This window comes from Symphalangus syndactylus, chromosome 12 (assembly GCF_028878055.3).
Source record: "Symphalangus syndactylus isolate Jambi chromosome 12, NHGRI_mSymSyn1-v2.1_pri, whole genome shotgun sequence".
Taxonomy (NCBI): Eukaryota; Metazoa; Chordata; class Mammalia; order Primates; family Hylobatidae; genus Symphalangus; species Symphalangus syndactylus.
In genome coordinates this window covers 126,389,769-126,409,520 of record NC_072441.2, presented here as the reverse complement: position 1 = coordinate 126,409,520, position 19,752 = coordinate 126,389,769, and the positions used below count along the sequence as shown (strand labels likewise).

The following is a 19,752-nucleotide window of genomic DNA, read 5'->3' as shown; positions in this document are numbered from 1 at the left end:
TGGAGGAAGCAATCAAGTAAGATATCCCATGTATTGTATACCAGCAGTTCCCAGACTTTTTGGTCCGAGGATCCTTGTACACTTTTTAACGTTATGTAAGGACTTTAAACAGCTTTTCTTTATGTGGGTTATATTTATTAATTTGCCAGTTTAGAAATTAAAACTGAGGGATTTTGAAAACATGTACTTATTTATTTAAAAATAGCCACAAGAAACCCATTATACTAACATTAATGAGAAAATAATAATTTTCCCAAAAAAATAGTGAGTAGAATGACATCATGTTAGATTTTTGCAATTCTCTTTAACGTCTGACTTAATAGAAGACAGCTGGATTCTCATATCTGCTTATGCATTCAATCTATTATGATGAGTTGTTCGGATTGAAGTATATGAAAATGTAGCCTCAACAGATACATGGTTAGAAAGGGGAGGAATATTTTAATAGCCTTTTTAGATAACTGCGAATGTTCTTTGATACTTCACCAAAATTTAAGTGATAGCTACTTAAAGTTTAGTTGCAATGTGAAATCTGAAATTGTATTAATGAGATTGATATATGGAAAATATTCTTATGACATTAAAATCCATCGGTTTATGTGGCACTTTGAATAGATCTTTTATGCTTTGTATGATTTTGTAACATCATGCGTTGGTTATTTGAAAATCAAATTGGTTTACTGAATTATATGGATCTTCCAAATATTGACACATTTCATTTTATGACATAAAAAAATTACATTTGTTGATATTGTTCCAAACTAATCAGAAAAGGCTTTAAGTTTTCAGAATCTGTCAAGGTCATGGTGGCTGGTGAATACATGTTTTCCAAAATTCTAATGTTTGCCTACAAGCTTGAATTTTATAATTGGCAATAAATGCTGTCAATTTTTCCTGAAACGACAAACTCACTTCATTCATTTTGCTAAACACCCGAGAGTGAATAATTTAGTTTGTCATTTGTTCTTTGTAGTAAAAATGATATTCTGTTAACAAAGTGCCCATTAGTTCCCAACTCAGACATTTGCACAAATGCTTTTCCTTGAGATAACCATCATATTTTAGTATGTAGCAGAAGTACTTTATGTGTGCTTCCCATTTGTCACAGAGACTATGTATTAAATATTTACTCGAGGGTCAAAATTTAATAATGTTTACTGCTTTTCTTCAAGGGCATTCTTAAAAGAAATAGTAATGTTTTATTTTTCCCTGCAAGCATGAGGTGGTAAAGAATTTAGTGACTACCAGTTCTGTTTGGTGCCATTGCCTTGATTTGTGCTCATGTGCCAGCAGTTTTACCACCATTGTTCTTACAGCATCATTGCAAACATGACAAACGCAGATTATGTTTCAGTATTAGTGCGAAAATAGTTTTGCACTGAGGACCCCAATCTCATTGGATTCCCAGCGTTATTACATACCTTATTTCCCCTGATTTTCACAGTGGAACCATGAGGTAGTTGGTGATATTAACCCCTTTTGAACGCAAGTTTCCTGACCAGAATTTCTGTCGTTCATTCTTTCTGTTTGCTACAATATCTCCAAACTGTGGAAAAGTTTATATTGTTATTCCTTAAGAAGGACTTTGTCCAGCAAAAACAGAATGGGATGGGGTGAGTTTATTTAACAGATCTAGGGATGTCTGAAGCCTAGAGATTCCATTCTCATTGCTGCTTTTTAGGTGCTATGTTGTTGTGAAATACTAAACTTTTCTGTTTCCTTATTCTAGAAAATAAGGATAATAATAATACCTATCTCATGTAGTTGTTGTGAAAATTTAGTTAATACATGTTATATGCTTAGAACCATGCTGACACAAATTAAATGCTCAATAGGTTTAGCTTTTATTATTTACAGTTAGAGATGGGGCTCAGGCATTCCAGCTGAGGGAACAACTTGAGCAAAAGCAGAGAATCGTGTCGTGTGAACAGTAAATACAATCTAACAGAAATGTAGTGGTTCATGGAAGAGTATGTGGGGAAGTAAAACCAGGAAGGTAGATTTGGACGCTGATTATTGCTGGCCTAGAGCTCTAAACTGTTGCTCCAATTTGTGTCCCTAATGCCTAAGACAATGACTGGTACATGGTGTATGTATTTATATACTGCCTGAACATTGGACTATTTGAATAAATTTAAGGAAGGAGAGAGCAGGTGCTCTTACCATGAGCAACATAGGTGGAGAAAGTGACATTGTAGCATTGCCCAGAAGAGTGAATAGAATTCTAGTAAGCAAAGATGTTAGAGGTGTGAGACAAAGCAGCAAATGTAAGAAAATGAGAATGTTTGATGTTTTCTCGTTCTACTTGCCAGAATTTCACAAAATCCCTTGCCAACAAAATTTCACAAAGGCCCTGACTCAGTGACTGAGCACAGTCCTCCAAAAACAACAACAACAACAAAAAGCCCTAAAGACAATAAATAAAATAGAACAGTTTCCCACATCTCCAGCTTAAATCACTGCATTTTTAGAAAACGCAAATTCAGTGATTCTAGTCGTTGCCTCTTTCTGCACATAAGATAATGTCCAACAAGATTAATGATTATGCCTCCATAATATATAACCAGATATGCCCGTACACCCAAATTTTAATGAGATTTTGCTCTACTACAACTTATAAGCACATACAAAACTGCCACCACCAATTTATAAACTGTGTCTAAAACCCTACTTTGAAACAGTCTAACAAAAATTCTCTAAAAGACTCTCCTAGGTAACAGTCCTCAGTAAGACTTCTAAATAAAACTAACTTTAATTCTTTAAAAGCTCCCCTGTCCCGGTTTTTATTTTTTTTGCTTAGTTGACAGAGGCTGATAGAATGGGTGAAGATAGTTGGGCACTGTGGCTCATGCCTATAATCCCAGCTGCTTGGGAGGCTGAGGCAGGAGGATCCCTAGAGGCCAAGAGTTCAAGACCAGCTGAGCAACATAGCAAGACCCAGCCCCATACCCATCTCTGACAGAATAAAAAATTAGCTGGGCATAGTGGCCTGTGCCTGTGGTCCTAACTACTTGGGAGATTGAAGCAGGAGGATCACTTGAGCCCAGGAATTTGGGGTCGTAATAAGCTATGATCATGCCACTGCTCTCCAGCCTGGGCAACAGAGTGAGACCGTATTTCTTAAAAAAAAAAAAAAAAAGAAAGAAAAATGGGTGAAGATAATACCTCACCAAACGATATACTACCCACCCAAGTTATTGTACTTTTCAGGAGATTTAATTACTTGAGATCATGAATTGTTTTATCCTTGCTCGTATCCCAAACATAGTACCCCACGCATATTGGGGCTCAGTAGCTCCCTGAGCAGTGTCTCAGCAGTTAATCTTGTAAACGTGGTTTTTGTGTAATGTTTTTATTTCACAATAACTTTCAGAGAAAAGGAGGCCTTCCTGATTATAGAGGTTACTTTCTTTTTTTTTTAACTTAAATTGCGGAACAGGCAGATAACCACTTTCTTTTGTATACAGGCAGTAATATGTTCATAGTTGTTTGTGTCCTTTTAGTTGTTTGTGTCTTAAAGGAGAAGATATGACTTTAGGAGGACAGATTCCTAAGCAGTGGATCAGGAATGGTAAGGTGAAGGAGTTTTAGAAAGTTGTCCTAAAAGCTACTTCTTGTAGTTTAGATTGTGTGAGTTACACTGGAAGAGTGAAATCTTTTGAATAACTTCATATTCTTATTCAAATGTGTATAATATAGGAAATGCGATTAGATATGTAATAAATGAGCAAAGATGATAAAATCCTGAAAATGTATTTTACGTGCTAGATAAATACTGTTTTCCTCTGTGTACCTTATATTGTTTCCATATAAACCAGGCATTATTGGGAATCAGGAGTTACCAGTAATCTCTTCTCTACTAATTTTCTCTGGCAAATTGTTCTCTGGATTCGTAGAACTAATTTTCTCTGTTGGATTGATAGAACATGTGATAATAACGTATTAATAACATATTGGTATTTTCATGTATGTCAGGCATCGTGGTAAATATTGTACAGATTATCTCATTTAAATCTCACAACCTTATAAGGCCTAGGTACTGTTACCATCCCCATAGGTAATATTATCATCCTTAGATTATAGATGAGAAAAGTAAAGCTTAGAGAATTTAAGTATCTTGCCCAAGGTCAGAATGAATAAGGTCAAAGCTAGGTATCAGACGAGGATTTGGACCCAAGAGTCAGCCCTCTTGGCCTTTACACTGTGCAGCTTAAGAGATACTAAAAAGCAACAGCTTTGTGGGACATTGGGGTGGCTTAGAGTAGTGTTTTCCAAACTGGATTGCAGTCCATTAATGGATTATAAAGGTCTATTTAGTGGGCCCAAATCAGCATTTTAAAAAAATGAATTACAACAGACAGAAAAATATCAATGTGTATGGCATATAATAAGAGCAAGCACTCTTTTATGAAATGAATGTTCCAGTTTATATGTATATGTGTATATACACATATGTGTATATATGTATGTATGAACTGGGTGAAGTTATAAAATGTACTTCTTATTGTGGGTCACAGTCAAACAAAATTTGGAGCCCACTGGCTTAGAGGATGGAAAGCAAGCTGGAAAATATAATGAATAGAAGTGGTAGCTGCTAGAGAAGAAAGTCTAGAGATAAGCTGAATGTACAAATAACATTTTTACAAAAGGGAAGAAGAGTTAACTTTATATATTTGGTAAAATACTGTAGTACTCAAAGTTGTTTTAACTAGCTCATTAAGTTAGGCCCTTTTTGGTAGGGATTCACGCAGAGTTAGTATAGCTTTAATTTTACTTCTAGAGAGCTGCGTCTGCAGGTGGTTTTGAATTGTGTATATCATTACTGTATTTTTATTTCTCATATGAACAATTTGTTGTGATTGAATAATAACCAGACATCTCTGGTGCTTCATAGACACAAAGCCCTTTTTTCTATTAGATCCATTAGAGTAGAGGTTTGTTTACTGACATGCTAGGAGAGTGGGAGAAGGTGGATTAGATTAGTCAGAATAATATTGACTCTTGAATTTTCAGCTGGAAGGGAGAATTTAGTTCAACTTCCAATTTTAAGGTGCAAAATGAATATTCATTTTTTCGAGACTATCATAAAAAAGCACAAAAATACATATTCAGACAATACAAGTGGCTTATTAAAGTCAACAGTAGAAAGAAGTAGCAAAGCTACATGTATACATTAGTCCTGCTCCTGCTCCTGTATAGTAATTTGCCCTCTTTTTTTGTGTAGTATAGTAATTTGCCCTCATTTGCTTAGTCTGTCTTTTTTACCTGGAATTTCTTCCCTGTCAGTGCCCCCCTCCTTCTCCACATACCCCCACTTTTTTCTTTCTCTCTCTCTCCCTCTCACCCAGACACACACATATACACTCACATACCTTTGCCTCTAATTCTACTCAGTTTTAAAACTCAATTTTAATTTCCTTGCCTCAGAAGCTTTCCTTGAGTTCACCTTTACAAACACAAATGTCTTTATTTATTTTGATGCTCAAATTGTCCTCAATTTGACCAGAGGAATCCTATTTAAGCTGACCTCTGTGTCATTTTAACATGCCCCTGTCATTCTTTAAGTATTTCCTTACTTTCTGGCACAAAAAGACATTCCAGGCTCATTTTATACCTTCTCTGTCCTAGTTCTGGAATCAACCATTTTTCCAGGGAGCTCTGGTTTCTTCTAATGGAAATGATATTTAGAAATCAACACCTAGTGCTAGGTGTAGTTACTGCTTATAAAGTGTTATGGCTCCCAGGCCCTCTAGAGAGCTAAGAAACATATGAATGTTATGTACATAGAGCTAAGAAACATATGAATGTTATGTACAGAGAGCTAAGAAACATATGAATGTTACATACATAGGGGTGTGCTTGTGTGTACACATGTGTACATCCATGTTCATATTTATTTCCATATGTATTTATCTACATGTATATTGAAAACCATGATGAGGTCATGCTGATACCTCCAGTTACAGTCTATCACAACAGAAATAATTCTGTTTTTTCCCTTACCATATTTAACTCCGTTTTCCAAAAGTGAGAAAAACTTTATCTTTGTTGTATTTACTTATTTGATCAATCCTTCTGTATGTAATTATTTTCCAATCATCCATGACCCTTTGTAAATGTCACCATCACTCCATTCAGCCTTGGAAACCTTGTGCCATGCGGAGCCTGTTCACTGCAATGTGGACACCTTCGTTCTTTTTCTTGGGTTCTGACTCCTCATATTGGACTTTCCCATTGTATAGCTTCCCTCTTCCTCTTGCTTTGGGCTCTCATGCCCTATGCTAGGTTGTGCCTTTACATGATGCATGCCCTCTTCACCCTACTCAGGCTCTAATGTCCTGAGCCGGATCTTCCACCCATTTGGTACAGTACTTTTAACTAAACTACAGAGCTCATTTGAATTTTCCCTCTAATGCTCCTTTTCTGTTCCAGGATTCAATCCAGGATGCCACATTGCTTTTAGTTGTAATAGTTCTTTATTTGTTATCTTTCATGACCTTGACATTTTTTATGAGTATTGGTCAGTTATTTTGTAGAATGTCTCTCATTTTGGATTTATCTGATATGTTCTCATGATTCGATTGCAATTATGTATTTTGGCAAGAATACCACAAAAATGATGCTGTTTCCTTTTCTCAGTGGATTGTATTAGGAGGTATAGGATGTCAATTAATCTTATTACTAGTGATGTTAACCTTGATCACTTGATTAAGATAGTGTACCAGATTTTTCCATTGTAAAATTGTTATTTATTCATTTGGGGGAGATACTTTATTCTCTTGTGGGAGATACTTTGAATCTATGCCAATTTCCTGTTTCTCCTCACTTTTGCCCACTGATGTTAGCCATCAGTGGATCTTGCCTGATGTAATTATTGCTGTGGTGTTGGTCTAATGGTGATTTTTAATTTTTGTCAGTCCTTCTACACTTATTCATTGTAATTTTTTTTTTTTTTTGAGATGGAGTCTCCCTGTTGTCACCCGGACTGGAGTGCAATGGCACGGCGATCTTGGCTCGCTGCAACCTCTGCCTCCCTGGTTCCAGCAATTCTCCTACCTCAGCCTCCCGAGTAGCTGAGATTACAGGCACCCACCAACACACCTGACTAATTTTTGTATTTTTAGTAGAGACGGGGTTTCACCATATTGGCCAGGCTGGTCTCGAACTCCTGACCTCAGGTGATCCACCTGCCTTGGCCTCCCAAAGTGCTGGGATTACAGGCGTGAGCCACCGCGTCCGTCCCATTATAATTCTTCTAAAGGAAGAGATGTCCCATCTCCCCTATTTATTTACTTATTCAATTATTTTACATTAATATTGGACTTGTGGATATTTATTATATTCTATGGGTTATAGTCCAGTACTCTGTGAATTTATTTACCTAAAATCATGAGTTCATACTGAAACCTCCAATTGTAGTTCAACATCACAAGGTTTATTCTAACCTTCTCCCTTTCTGTATTTCTAATTCTTTTCTGATAGTAAGAAACCTGGTTCTCATTATCTATAATATATTCACTTGTCTGTAGTTACAGAATTGCTAACATGTACTCCTATGAAAATCAAATTTGCTAACTAGAGTATTGTATTTGTATATAGTTTTTTTTTTTTTTTTTTTTTTTTTGCCTATCCTTTCACTATAGTCAAAATACTGTTGTTGTTGTTGTTCTTGTTTTTTATACTTTTAAGTTTTAGGGTACATGTGCACAACGTGCAGGTTTGTTACATATGTATACATGTGCCATGTTGGTGTACTGCACCCATTAACTCATCATTTAACATTAGGTATATATCCTAATGCTATCCCTCCCTCCTCCCCCCACCCCACAACAGGCCCCAGTGTGTGACGTTCCCCTTCCTGTGTCCATGTGTTCTCATTGTTCAATTACCACCTATGAGTGAGAACATGCTGTGTTTCCTTTTTTGTCCTCGCGATAGTTTGCTGAGAATGATGGTTTCCACCTTGATCCATGTCCCTACAAAGGACATGAACTCATCAGTTTTTATGGCTGCATAGTATTCCATGGTGTATATGTGCCACATTTTCTTTTTTTTTTTTTTTGAGATGGAGTCTCGCTCTGTCGCCCAGGCTGGAGTGCAGTGGCACAATCTCCGCTCACTGCAAGCTCTGCCTCCCGGGTTCATGCCATTCTCCTGCCTCAGCCTCCCGAGTAGCTGGGACTACAGGCACCCGCCACCACGCCCGGCTAATTTTTTGTATTTTTTTTTTAGTAGAGATGGGGTTTCACTGTGTTAGCCAGGATGGTCTTGATCTCCTGACATCGTGATCCACCCACCTCTGCCTCCCAAAGTGCTGGGATTACAGGCGTGAGCCATCGCGCCCAGCCGCCACATTTTCTTAATCCAGTCTATCGTTGTTGGACATTTGGGTTGGTTCCAAGTGTTTGCTATTGTGAATAGTGCCGCAATAAACATACGTGTGCGTGTGTCTTTATAGCAGCATGATTTATAATCCTTTGGGTATATACCCAGTAATGGGATGGCTTGGTCAAATGATATTTCTAGTTCTAGATCCCTGAGGAATTGCCACACTGACTTCCACAATGGTTGAACTAGTTTACAGTCCCACCAACAGTGTAAAAGTGTTTCTATTTCTCCACATCCTCTCTAGCACCTGTTGTTTCCTAACTTTTTAATGATCGCCATTCTAACTGGTGTGAGATGGTATCTCATTGTGGTTTTGATTTGCATTTCTCTGATGGCCAGTGATGATGAGCATTTTTTCATGTGTCTTTTGGCTGCATAAAAGTCTTCTTTTGAGAAGTGTCTGTTCATATCCTTCACCCACTTGTTGATGGGGTTGTTTGTTTTTTTCTTGTAAATTTGTTTGAATTCGTTGTAGATTCTGGATATTAGCCCTTTGTCAGATGAGTAGATTGCAAAAATTTTCTCCCATTCTGTGGGTTGCCTGTTCACTCTGATGGTAGTTTCTTTTGTTGTGCAGAAGCTCTTTAGTTTAATGAGATCCCATTTGTCAATTTTGGCTTTTGTTGCCATTGCTTTTGGTGTTTTAGACATGAAGTCCTTGCCTACGCCTGTGTCCTGAATGGTATTGCCTAGGTTTTCTTCTAGGGTTTTTATGGTTTTAGGTCTAACATTTAAGTCTTAATCCATCTTGAATTAATTTTTGTATAAGGTGTAAGGAAGGGATCCAGTTTCAGCTTTCTACATATGGCTAGCCAGTTTTCCCAGCACCATTTATTAAATAGGGAATGCTTTCCCCATTGCTTGTTTTTGTCAGGTTTGTCAAAGATCAGATAGTTGTAGATGTGTGGCATTATTTCTGAGGGTTCTGTTCTGTTCCATTGGTCTATATCTCTTTTGGTACCAGTACCATGCTGTTTTGGTTATGGTAGCCTTGTAGTATAGTTTGAAGTCAGGTAGCATGATGCCCCCAGGTTTGTTCTTTTCTTAGGATTGACTTGGCGATGCAGGCTCTTTTTTGGTTCCATATGAACTTTAAAGTAGCTTTTTCCAATTCTGTGAAGAAAGTCATTGGTAGCTTGATGGGGATGGCATTGAATCTATAAATTACCTTGGGCAGTATGGCCATTTTCACAATATTGATTCATCCTACCCATGAGCATGGAATGTTCTTCCATTTGTTTGTATCCTCTTTTATTTCATTGAGCAGTGGTTTGTAGTTCTCCTTGAAGAGGTCCTTCACATCCCTTGTAAGTTGGATTCCTAGGTATTTTATTCTCTTTGAAGCAATTGTGAATGGGAGTTCACTCATGATTTGGCTCTCTGTTTGTCTGTTATTGGTGTATAAGAATGCTTGTGATTTTTGCACATTGATTTTGTATCCTGAGACTTTGCTGAAGTTGCTTATCAGCTTGAGGAGATTTGGGGCTGAGACGATCGGGTCTTCTAGATACACAATCATGTCATCTGCAAATAGGGACAATTTGACTTCTTCTCTTCCTAATTGAATACCCTTTATTTCCTTCTCCTGCCTGATTGCCCTGGCCAGAACTTCCAACACTATGTTGAATAGGAGTGGTGAGAGAGGGCATCCCTGTCTTGTGCCAGTTTTCAAAGGGAATGCTTCCAGTTTTTGCCCATTCAGTATGGTATTGGGTGTGGGTTTGTCATAGATAGTTCTTACCATTTTGAGATACGTCCCATCGATACCTAATTTATTGAGAGTTTTTAGCATGAAGTGTTGTTGAATTTTGTCAAAGGCCTTTTCTGCATCTATTGAGATAATCATGTGGTTTTTGTTATTTGTTCTGTTTATATGCTGGATTACATTTATTGATTTGTGTATGTTGAACCAGCCTTGCGTCCCAGGGATGAAGCCCCCTTGATCATGGTAGATAAGCTTTTTGGTGTGCTGCCGGATTCAGTTTGCCAGTAGTTTATTGAGGATTTTTGCATCGATGTTCATCAGGGATATTGGTGTAAAATTCTCTTTTTTGGTTGTGTCTCTGCCAGGCTTTGGTATCAGGATGATGCTGGCCTCATAAAATGAGCTAGGGAGGATTCCCTCTTTTTCTATTGATTGGAATAGTTTCAGAAGGAATGATACCAGCTCCTCCTTGTACCTCTGGTAGAATTCGGCTGTGAATCCACCTGGTCCTGGACTCTTTTGGTTGGTAAGCTATTAATTATTGCCTCAATTTCAGAGCCTGTTATTGGTCTATTCAGAGGTTCAACTTCTTCCTGGTTTAGTCCTGGGAGGATGTATGTGTCGAGGAATTTATCCATTTCTTCTAGATTTTCTAGTTTATTTGCATAGAGGTGTTTATAGTATTCTCTGATGGTAGTTTGTATTTCTGTGGGATCGGTGGTGATTTTTCAAAGTTACTTCATGTTTTAGTTAGTTTGGGCTGCTATAACAAATTACCATAGATTACGTATCTTAAACAGCAAACATTTATTTCCTCACCGTTCTGGAGGCTGGAAGTTTAGATCAGGATGCCAGCATGGTCAGGTTCTGGTGAAAGCTTTCTTCCAGGTTGCATAGTCAACTTCTTGTCCTTATATCCTCATGTGTTGGAAGGAGAGTGAGACAGCTCTGAGGTGCCTCGTCACATTAAAGAGGGTTCTACCCTCACCTCCTAATACAATCACATTGAAGGTTAGGATTTCAACATAGGAATTTTGGGGCAACACAAACATTCACTCCATGGCACTGAGGTTCAATTATTTGAAATATTATGGTTCTGAGAGGCTGAATATATACAAAAAGATATATTCAGAGTGTTGCTACCTCCTTAATTCTTACTGATCTGTTCCTATTCTTCCTGGCTTCCCATCCTTTCTCACCTGTGGCTTGTAAGGGTAACCAATTTATTTAGTTTTCTTTAGAATCTTTATATTTCTTTTGTACAAATAAGAAAATACTTGTATGTTTTCTGATATTCTTTTTTTCTTATAGTAAAGACACACTTCACTTTAAAAAAATTTTATTTGATGGTATATCTGAAAATCACTCCAAATCACCAAAGAAATCTTCCTCATTCCTTTTTTTTTTTTTTTAAGAGATGGGGTCTCACTGTATTGTCCAGGTTGGTTTCGAACTCTTGGGCTCAAGTGAGCCTCCCATCTCCTGGAGCTGCAGGTGTGTGCTGCTGCAACTGGCTTTTATTCTTTTTGATACCTGCATAGTATTCCTTGATTTATTCAACCATTCTCCTCTGTATGAGTATTTAGGGTGTTTCCTATATAGACATATATATATATATATATATATATATATATATTTTTTTTTTTTTTTTTTTTTTTGAGACGGAGTTTCGCTTTTGTTGCCCAGGCTGGAGTGCAATGGCACGATCTCAGCTCACCACAACCTCTGCCTCCCTGGTTCAAATGATTCTCCTGCCTCAGCCTCCCGATAGTAGCTGGGATTACGGGCATATGCCACCACACACCACTGATTTTGTATTTTTAGTAGAGATGGGGTTTCTCCGTGTTGGTCAGGCTCATCTGGAATTCCCGACCTCAGGTGATCTGCTGGCCTCAGCCTCCCAAAGTGCTGGGATTACAGGCGTGAGCCATCACGCCTGGCCCCAATATTTTAAAGTTACAAAAAATGCTGTAGTAAATAACCTTGTTCCATATATATTTTTGTATTGTTAGATGTTGATCGATTTTTTTTCACATATTCAACCAACTTTGTATTTCTGGAATAAACCCAACTTGGACATGATCTATTAGTTTTTTAAGGTCATGGTCATTCATTCATTTCACATTTTATTCTTAGTACATTCCACTGGGAGAGGAAAGAGTCATGCATCAGTATATAGATTGTGCTGTTCTGTTGTAATGTTTTTATATAGGATTTTTGCATGTCTGTTTATTCTGTTAGATTTGCCTATAATTTTTCTCTAATAACAGTCTTGTCAGATTGGTGTCAAAGTTATGCTGGCCTTAAAAAAGAGTTGTGGAGTGTTGACTCTTTTTCCATTATCTGGAAGATTTTGTATTAGAGATTGGCATTATTTTTTTCCTTAAGAATTCTCTGGTGAAGGCTTCTAGGCTTGGATTTTTCTTTGTGAGATGATTTTCAATTATTTTAATATTAGAGTGTTTTTGACCTACCAAAAGTGTACTTTCCTGTGGCCCAACCTAATAGTTATAGCACTATCTAGGTTTTTAAATTTGTTATTGTGGTAGTTTTGGTAAATTGTATTTCCTTAAATAATATTTTCCACTTAATTAAAATTTTCAGTTTTATAGTCAGGGAGTTATGAGTATGTGCATCAGTTGTGATGTCCTCTTTCTTATTCATGACATTAATGATCTGTGCCATCATGTTTGTATTGTCTTCGTCCCTTCCTCCTCCTGTCAGTTTTGTTAGAAGTTGATCAATTTCATTAGTTATTTTTAGGTAACCAACTTAGGCTTTAGTGACCTATCTATTGAATGTTTGCCCTCTATCTCGTTAATTTATGTTCTTTATCATTTCCTTTTCTACTCATTTTGAACTTCTTGTTGTTTTCAGCCTTTTTGCTTTTATATATATATGCATTTAATATATATATATGAATTTTTACATACATATATGCATTTAAGGCCACAAATTTCCCTTTATGCACTACTTTAACTGTATCCAATGAATCAATATGTCATATTTTCATTTATTCAGTTCTACATGTTTTCTAATTTCTAGTGCAGATATTTTTTCCTGACCTATGGATTATTTAGAAGTATTTATTTAAAAAAATTCCAAAACATCTCAGTATTTTGTTTTATTTTTCTTTCTTTCTTTCTCCTTTTGGCTGCATGCAGGGGACTTTATTGATGGTACATGACAAGGTGGGGCCTTCCAGGCCCCTCCCTCTTCAGGGGGTCTGTCATGGAAACTGTGTCAAGAAGAGATTTTTGCATGTCTGTTTATTCTGTTAGATTTGAGTGCAGCAGGTATTCCCCAGCAGCTGAGGTCCTCTCTTGTCCTTTAGTGCTCTTGCTGGGGCTGGTGGTCCTGGTCACTTATTCCTTGTAGGCCATGTGGACCATGAGGTCCACCACCCTGTTGATGTAGCCAGATTCATTTTCATTGTCATACCAGGAATTGAGCCTGACAAAGTGGTCATTGAGGGCAGTGCTGGCCCCATCATGGAAGGTGGAAGAGTGGTTCTCACTTAAAGTCGGAGGAGACAACCAGGTGTTCAGTATAGCTCAGGATACCCTTTAGGGGGCCCTCCAGTGCCTGCTTCACTACCTTAATGTCATCGTATTTGGCAGGGTTTTCTGGATGGCAGATCATATCTGACACGTAGGTGGTGGGGACTTGAAAGACCATGCCAGTGATCTTCCCATTCAGTTTGGGGATGACCTTGCCCACAACCTTGGCAGCACCAGTAGATGCAGGGATGATGGTCTTGAGAGCCTCATGGTCGTCATGCCACAGTTTCCCAGAGCTACCGTCTACCCACATCTTCTGGGTGGCAGTGATGGCATGGAGTGTGGTTATGAGTCCCTCCACAATGCCAGAGTTGTCATGGATGACCTTGGATGGGGGTGGGGTGATCAATTGGTGGTGCAGGAGGCATTACTGAGGATCTCAAGGCTGTTTTCTTTCTTCTCATGGTTCATGTCCATCACAAACATGGGGGTGTCAGCAGAAAGGGCAGAGATGAAGACCCTTTTGGCTCTTCCTCTAAGTGAGCCCCAGCCTTCTCCATGGTAGTGAAGATGTTGATGGACCCAACAATATAGTCAGCACCAGTGTCACCCCCATTTGATTTTGGTGGGATCTCACTCCTGGAAGATGGTGATGGGATTTCACTTGATGACAAGCTTCCCATTCTCAGCCTTGATGCTGCCATGGAACTTGCCATGGGTGGAATCCTACTGGAACATGTAGACCATGTAGTTGAGGTCAAAGAAGGGGTCATTGATGACAATACCTGCTTTGCCAGAGTTAAAAGAAGCCCTGGTGACCAGGTGCCCAATACAGCCAAATCCGTTTACTCCAGCCTTCATTTTCACCATGGTGTCTCAGGGACACGGCTGGTGCTGCATGCTGCATGAGAAGGGGCGGCTGTCTGTCAAATGAGAGGAGCAGAGAGCATCAAAAACCCTAGTATTTTCTAATTTATCTTTTTTTTTCTTTTTTTAACTGGTTTCTAGCTTAAATTTCCACTATGGTTAGAGAATATATGATTTCAGTCCTTTGATATTTGTTGAGACTTGTTTTAGGGTCCAATATTTGGTCAGCTTTTAGAAATATTCTGTGTTCTGCTTAAAAAGAATATCTGTTTTACATTTGTTGTATTCAGCATTCTGTCTATCTCATTGAATCAAGTTTATTCATCAGACTGTTTAAATCTTCTGTGTCCTTATTAATGTTTCATCTGCTTGCTTTATTGATTAATGAGAGTGATATAACATGTGTCACTTGTAAGCATCATATACTTTTACAAATCTTAAAGCCTTTGTATTTTAATTAGCACGTTTACTTCACTCACATTTAATTATTGATTTTTTAGGCTTAAACATTTGCCATCTTACTCTATGCTTTCCTTCAGTCTTGTATATTCGATTTCTTTTTTCTCCTTTCTTGTCAATTTTTGGATTATCTTTATTTTTGGATTTTTTAATTTTAGAAGTTAAACACTTAAAAAGCTTTTCTTTTAGTGATTATTTTAGATATTATAACATGAATCCTTCAGTTATCAAAATCATTGATAATTTTATTTTCTTCCCAATGTAAGAAACTTAAAACTTTTTATCCCATTTTCCCTTTTCCAATCTATATGCAATTGTTTTGTATATACAATCTATATGCAGTTTAATTTTGCATACATTTATTTAAAATCCCATGAGAGCCTTTTGGTCCCAGCAGCAGCAGAGTTGAGCAAGCGGCTCCCTCCCTCCCTCCGCTGCCCGCTGGCCAGCAGGATGGAATAGGCCACACTCCTTTGTCAAGGACTTACTGGCCGGAGGCATTGCCGTCGCTATTTCCAAGAGGGCAGTGACCCGAGTTGAGCCAGTCAAGGCACTGCTGCAGGTGCAACATGCCAGTAAGCAGATTGTGGCGACACAGTACAAAGGTGTGGTGTGGTGGGCTGCAAGGTCTGCATCCCCAAGGAGCAGGGCACTTGTCCTTCTGGAGGGGCACCTGGCCAGCACCATCCACTGCTTCCCCATGCAAGCCCTCAAGCCCTCAGCTTTGCCTTTAGGGATAAGTAAGAGTGGGTCTTTCTGGGAGGCGTGCATAAGCATGCACAGTTCTGGAGATACTTTGCAGGCAACCTGGCTTCCTGAGGGGCGGCTGGGGCCATCTCCCTGTGCTTCTTCTACCCCCTGGAATTTGCCAGAACCCGCCTGGCAGCCAACGTTGGGAAATTGGGCACATAGTGGGAGCTCAAAGGCCTGGCAGACTGCCTGGAGAAGATCAAGGCCGATGGGATCCGAGGCCTGTCCCAGGGCTTCAGCGTCTCGGTGCAGGGCATCCATATGTAGTGGGCAACCTACCTCAGCGTGTATGATACAGCCAAGGGCATGCTCCCTGACCCCAAGAACACCCACCACATGGTGAGCTGGATGATTGCCCAGGCCATGACAGTGGCCCATGTGGCCTCCTACCCACTCCTCACAGTGCAGGCGGATGGTGATGCAGTCCAGGTGCAAAGGAGGTGATATTACGAACACAGGTGCCCTTGATTGTTGGCAGAAGCTCTCCTAAGATGAAGGGGCAAAGCCTCCATCAAGGGTGCATGGTCCAACATCCTCACAGGCATGGGGCCAAGTCTGGGCCTGTATTATGAGCTGAAGAAAGTCACCTAAGTGCATTATGTCTCATCCATAGAAATGGCAACCCAGAGAATCATGTAGAATACTTACCTATTACAGATTATGGACCTTCAAGAAATTCCGGTCGTCTTTGTCCTGGCCAGAGATCATGTCTGTAGAGGGCTGAGGTAGGCTCTAGAAAAGGGGCTCATTGTGATCACATTCCCCATTGGCACCTGATTCCATGTATTGATTACTGGGGGTGGGAAAATCATGACGTCATTGTGAGCACACAGGCGAGGCAACTCCAGCTCAGACCTAGAGTCCAGATGCTTATAGGACCTGAGTTGTGTTTAAGTATTTATTTAAATAAAAAGAATTGTATTTCCCATTTGTACTTAAGCACTAGCTCTGCTTTTGCACAGTGAGTATTTGTAATTATGTTCTGTGTTAGGCGTGCTGCTGCAAAACAATAAAAACAGGACACTGAGAGCCAGAAAAAACCCCGCAAGATATTATTAAATATTATGATTGTATGTAGAGAATATTTAGTTTTAGCCACATACTTATAATTTCTGTTGCTCTTCATTCTGTCCGCTCCTACCACCTTCCATCAGGCATTGTTTATACCTAGAAAAGAGTACTTTTTAGAATTTTATTTAATGAGTATCTGCCGATAGCAGAATTCTGGTTTTGTCAGTCTGAAAATGAGTTTATTTCATCTTAATTCATAAAGGATATATTTCAGTGAATTCTAAATTGACAGTTATTCTCTTTTAGCCATTAAATGTCGTACTGTATTGTCTCTTGGTTCTCATTATTTCTTTTGAGAGCCTACCTGAATTTAATTGTTGTTTCTTTGAAAGTAACCTGTCCTTTTTTCTCCCTGGCTGTTTTAAAGATATTTCCTATATCTTTGGTTTGCAGTAAGTTTTACTGAGATGTGCCCAACTTGTGGATTTCTTTGATTTATCTTGCTTGGGATTCCTAGGACTTCTGAATATCTTTAATCAGTTTTGGAAAATTCTCAGCCGGACAGTGCTTCCATGCCATGCTCTCTTTTGTCTTCTTCTGGTGTTCCAATCACATGTGTGTTACATTTTCTCATACTCTGTATTGCTTACCCTTTCTTCTATATTTTCTGTCTCTTTGACTTACTGTCTTTTGTTCTGCTGGGTTTCTTCTAACTGCTCCCAGTTCTGTAATTGTCTCTTTAGTTGCACTTAATCTGCTGTTGAACTCATCTATTAAATTCTTAATTTTGATTATTTGTCACTTTTGGAATTTATATTTGAATTGATTATTTTATAAAGCTAAGTGAAAAAAACCCTAAAAATAAAAAAGGAAAAAATTATGTCATTTATACGATAATGTGGAGCTCCTGTTGATCTGTTTCTGTTGTCTTTTGGTTCTCGTTTATGTGTGGTTTTGTCTCCATAAGTGTCTCCATTTATGTGTATTTGGTTATCTTTGCTTATGTGCTAGACATTGTATTTTAAAAATTGTTTATGTAAATTTAATTCAGCAGCTAAGATGATGTTATCTTCCTACAGAAAAGATTTTCATTTGCTTTTGCTAGTAGATGCCTGGAGTCACTAAAAATCTGTGATCATTTAAATCAATTTCAGGCATCAAGATTTTTCTGGGCCACCCATATGACCAAGCAATTGTTTTAATTCTAGTTTATCACTACTCCCACAGAGAAGCTGTTTGGTGTCCCAACTAGAACATGGACTGTTTACCAGAGCTCCCATTGTTGGTGGGCCCTCGCTTCCAACTTCCGGCCTGAAAAGGCTTGTGTGGTTTTTTTTTTTTTTTAATTCTTATTTTATTTATTTATTTATTTCGAGACAGAGTCGCCCTCTGTTGCCCAGGCTGGAGTGCAGTGGCACGATCTTGGCTCACTGCAACCTCCGCCTCCCGGGTTCAAGTGATTCTCCTGCCTCAGCCTCCTGAGTTACTGGAATTACAGGGACCCACCACCATGCCCAGCTAATTTTTGTATTTTTAGTAGAGATGGAGTTTTACCATGTTGGCCAGGCTGGTCTTGAACTCTTGACCTCAGGTGATTGCCTGCCTCAGCCTCCCAAAATGCCGGGATTACAGGCATGAGCCACTGCACCCAGCCGGATTTTTTTGTTCTTAAAGAAGTTTTAGGTTCACAGCAAAATTGAACAGAAAGTAGAGTTCTCATATAACGGCTTCCGCCACACACTGACAAGCTTTTAAGTGCATTGTCCAGTCTGCAATTCCTCTCCTGGAATTTGCAATGCCTCCAGGAGAAGTGTCCCTAAATACAAGGTTTATCTTCTAAATTTTTTGTCTTCTCCCAGATCTTTCCTTGGTAATTCTTTATTACCTTGTTGGTTTGTGATGCCTTCAACCAGTTGTTTTTTAAAAATCAGTCTAGCTTTTCTGAATGTTTTCAGTGGGAAGGTTGGTCTGAACTATGTAGCCTGCTATTATTGAACACAATTATTCCCTTTCTTATAAATTGTTGCAAGTAGATTGCATGTCTGTAAGAAATGTTAATAGATCATGCTGAACCTATTAAGGAAATGGTACAACTAAAAACCTTTTCTGTTAGCCATCATAGTTTTAAAATGATACTTTCAAATATGGAGATATAGAAATTAAACTTTTAATTTTAATGTATAATCTTTTATTCCAGCTCGTGATGCTGATGAGCGAGAGAAGTGGATCCATGCCTTAGAAGAAACAATTCTTCGACATACTCTCCAGCTTCAAGTAAGGGTCTTTACATGGTTTCCAGATAATTCATTAGTTGTTGCTTTCTTTTTTTGTCTATTTTCTGTTTTTTTTTTTAAATAACTGTGATATGATGTAATAGGAGCTTATAATTTCTGAGTTGCTTATTTTTCCTTTATAGTTATAGTAAAGTTATACTCATTTATTTTCTCCTGCTTTCTGCAGGGTAAAATACTGATTTTTGTCTAGAAACAAGACAGTGCAAGACAATGTTGAAAGTGAAATTCTATGTTAAAATATGCCAGATTCATTTTAAAAATTTAATATCTGTAGTCAGTTATTGATACAGCCAAGTTACATAATTATGCATGATAATAGGTAAATACTGAGAAGTTCACCTCATTTTCTTTTTAAAGGATTTGGCTATTACTGTACGTGTCAGTTAGTACTCTTTCATATGGTAGTGAAAGAAAACTCAAACCAAACTGATTCATGAAGAAGAAAGTAAATCTGGTTAGATGTGGTTTGAATTAGATAATTCATGTCATGAGGACTCATATCTCCCATCTCTATTTCTACGTTCCACTTCTTTTGCATTGGCTTCATTTTCGGTTAGGTTCTCCCTTGGTGGTGGTAAGGTGGTTGTAGCAATGTCAGCCTCCCATTTTTGGAACCGAGTCCATAAGAGGCTATTCTTTCTAGACCTTAACAAGAGTAACACAATTATTGCTCATCACCTTAGATTTGGCCATGTGTCAAATCCTGGCCAGTCACAATTTCACAGTCATAGATTCTACCCTGGAGCTGGGATGTTATTGGCCTCACTAGAAACACATT

The 19,752-nt window shown here is 38.4% G+C and overlaps 1 protein-coding gene across 13 annotated transcripts in view; it reads left to right on the top strand.

Moving 5' to 3' along the window:
• The window catches only part of OSBPL9 (oxysterol binding protein like 9), a 204,688-nt gene that overhangs the window by 109,953 nt on the left and 74,983 nt on the right, over positions 1-19,752 (top strand). For all 13 annotated transcript variants that reach the window (XM_055254766.2, XM_063627474.1, XM_055254764.2 and 10 more), the window contains one exon: positions 18,878-18,954. In XM_055254766.2, the coding sequence (XP_055110741.1) occupies positions 18,878-18,954 (77 nt within the window). The remainder of the gene's footprint in view (positions 1-18,877; positions 18,955-19,752) is intronic.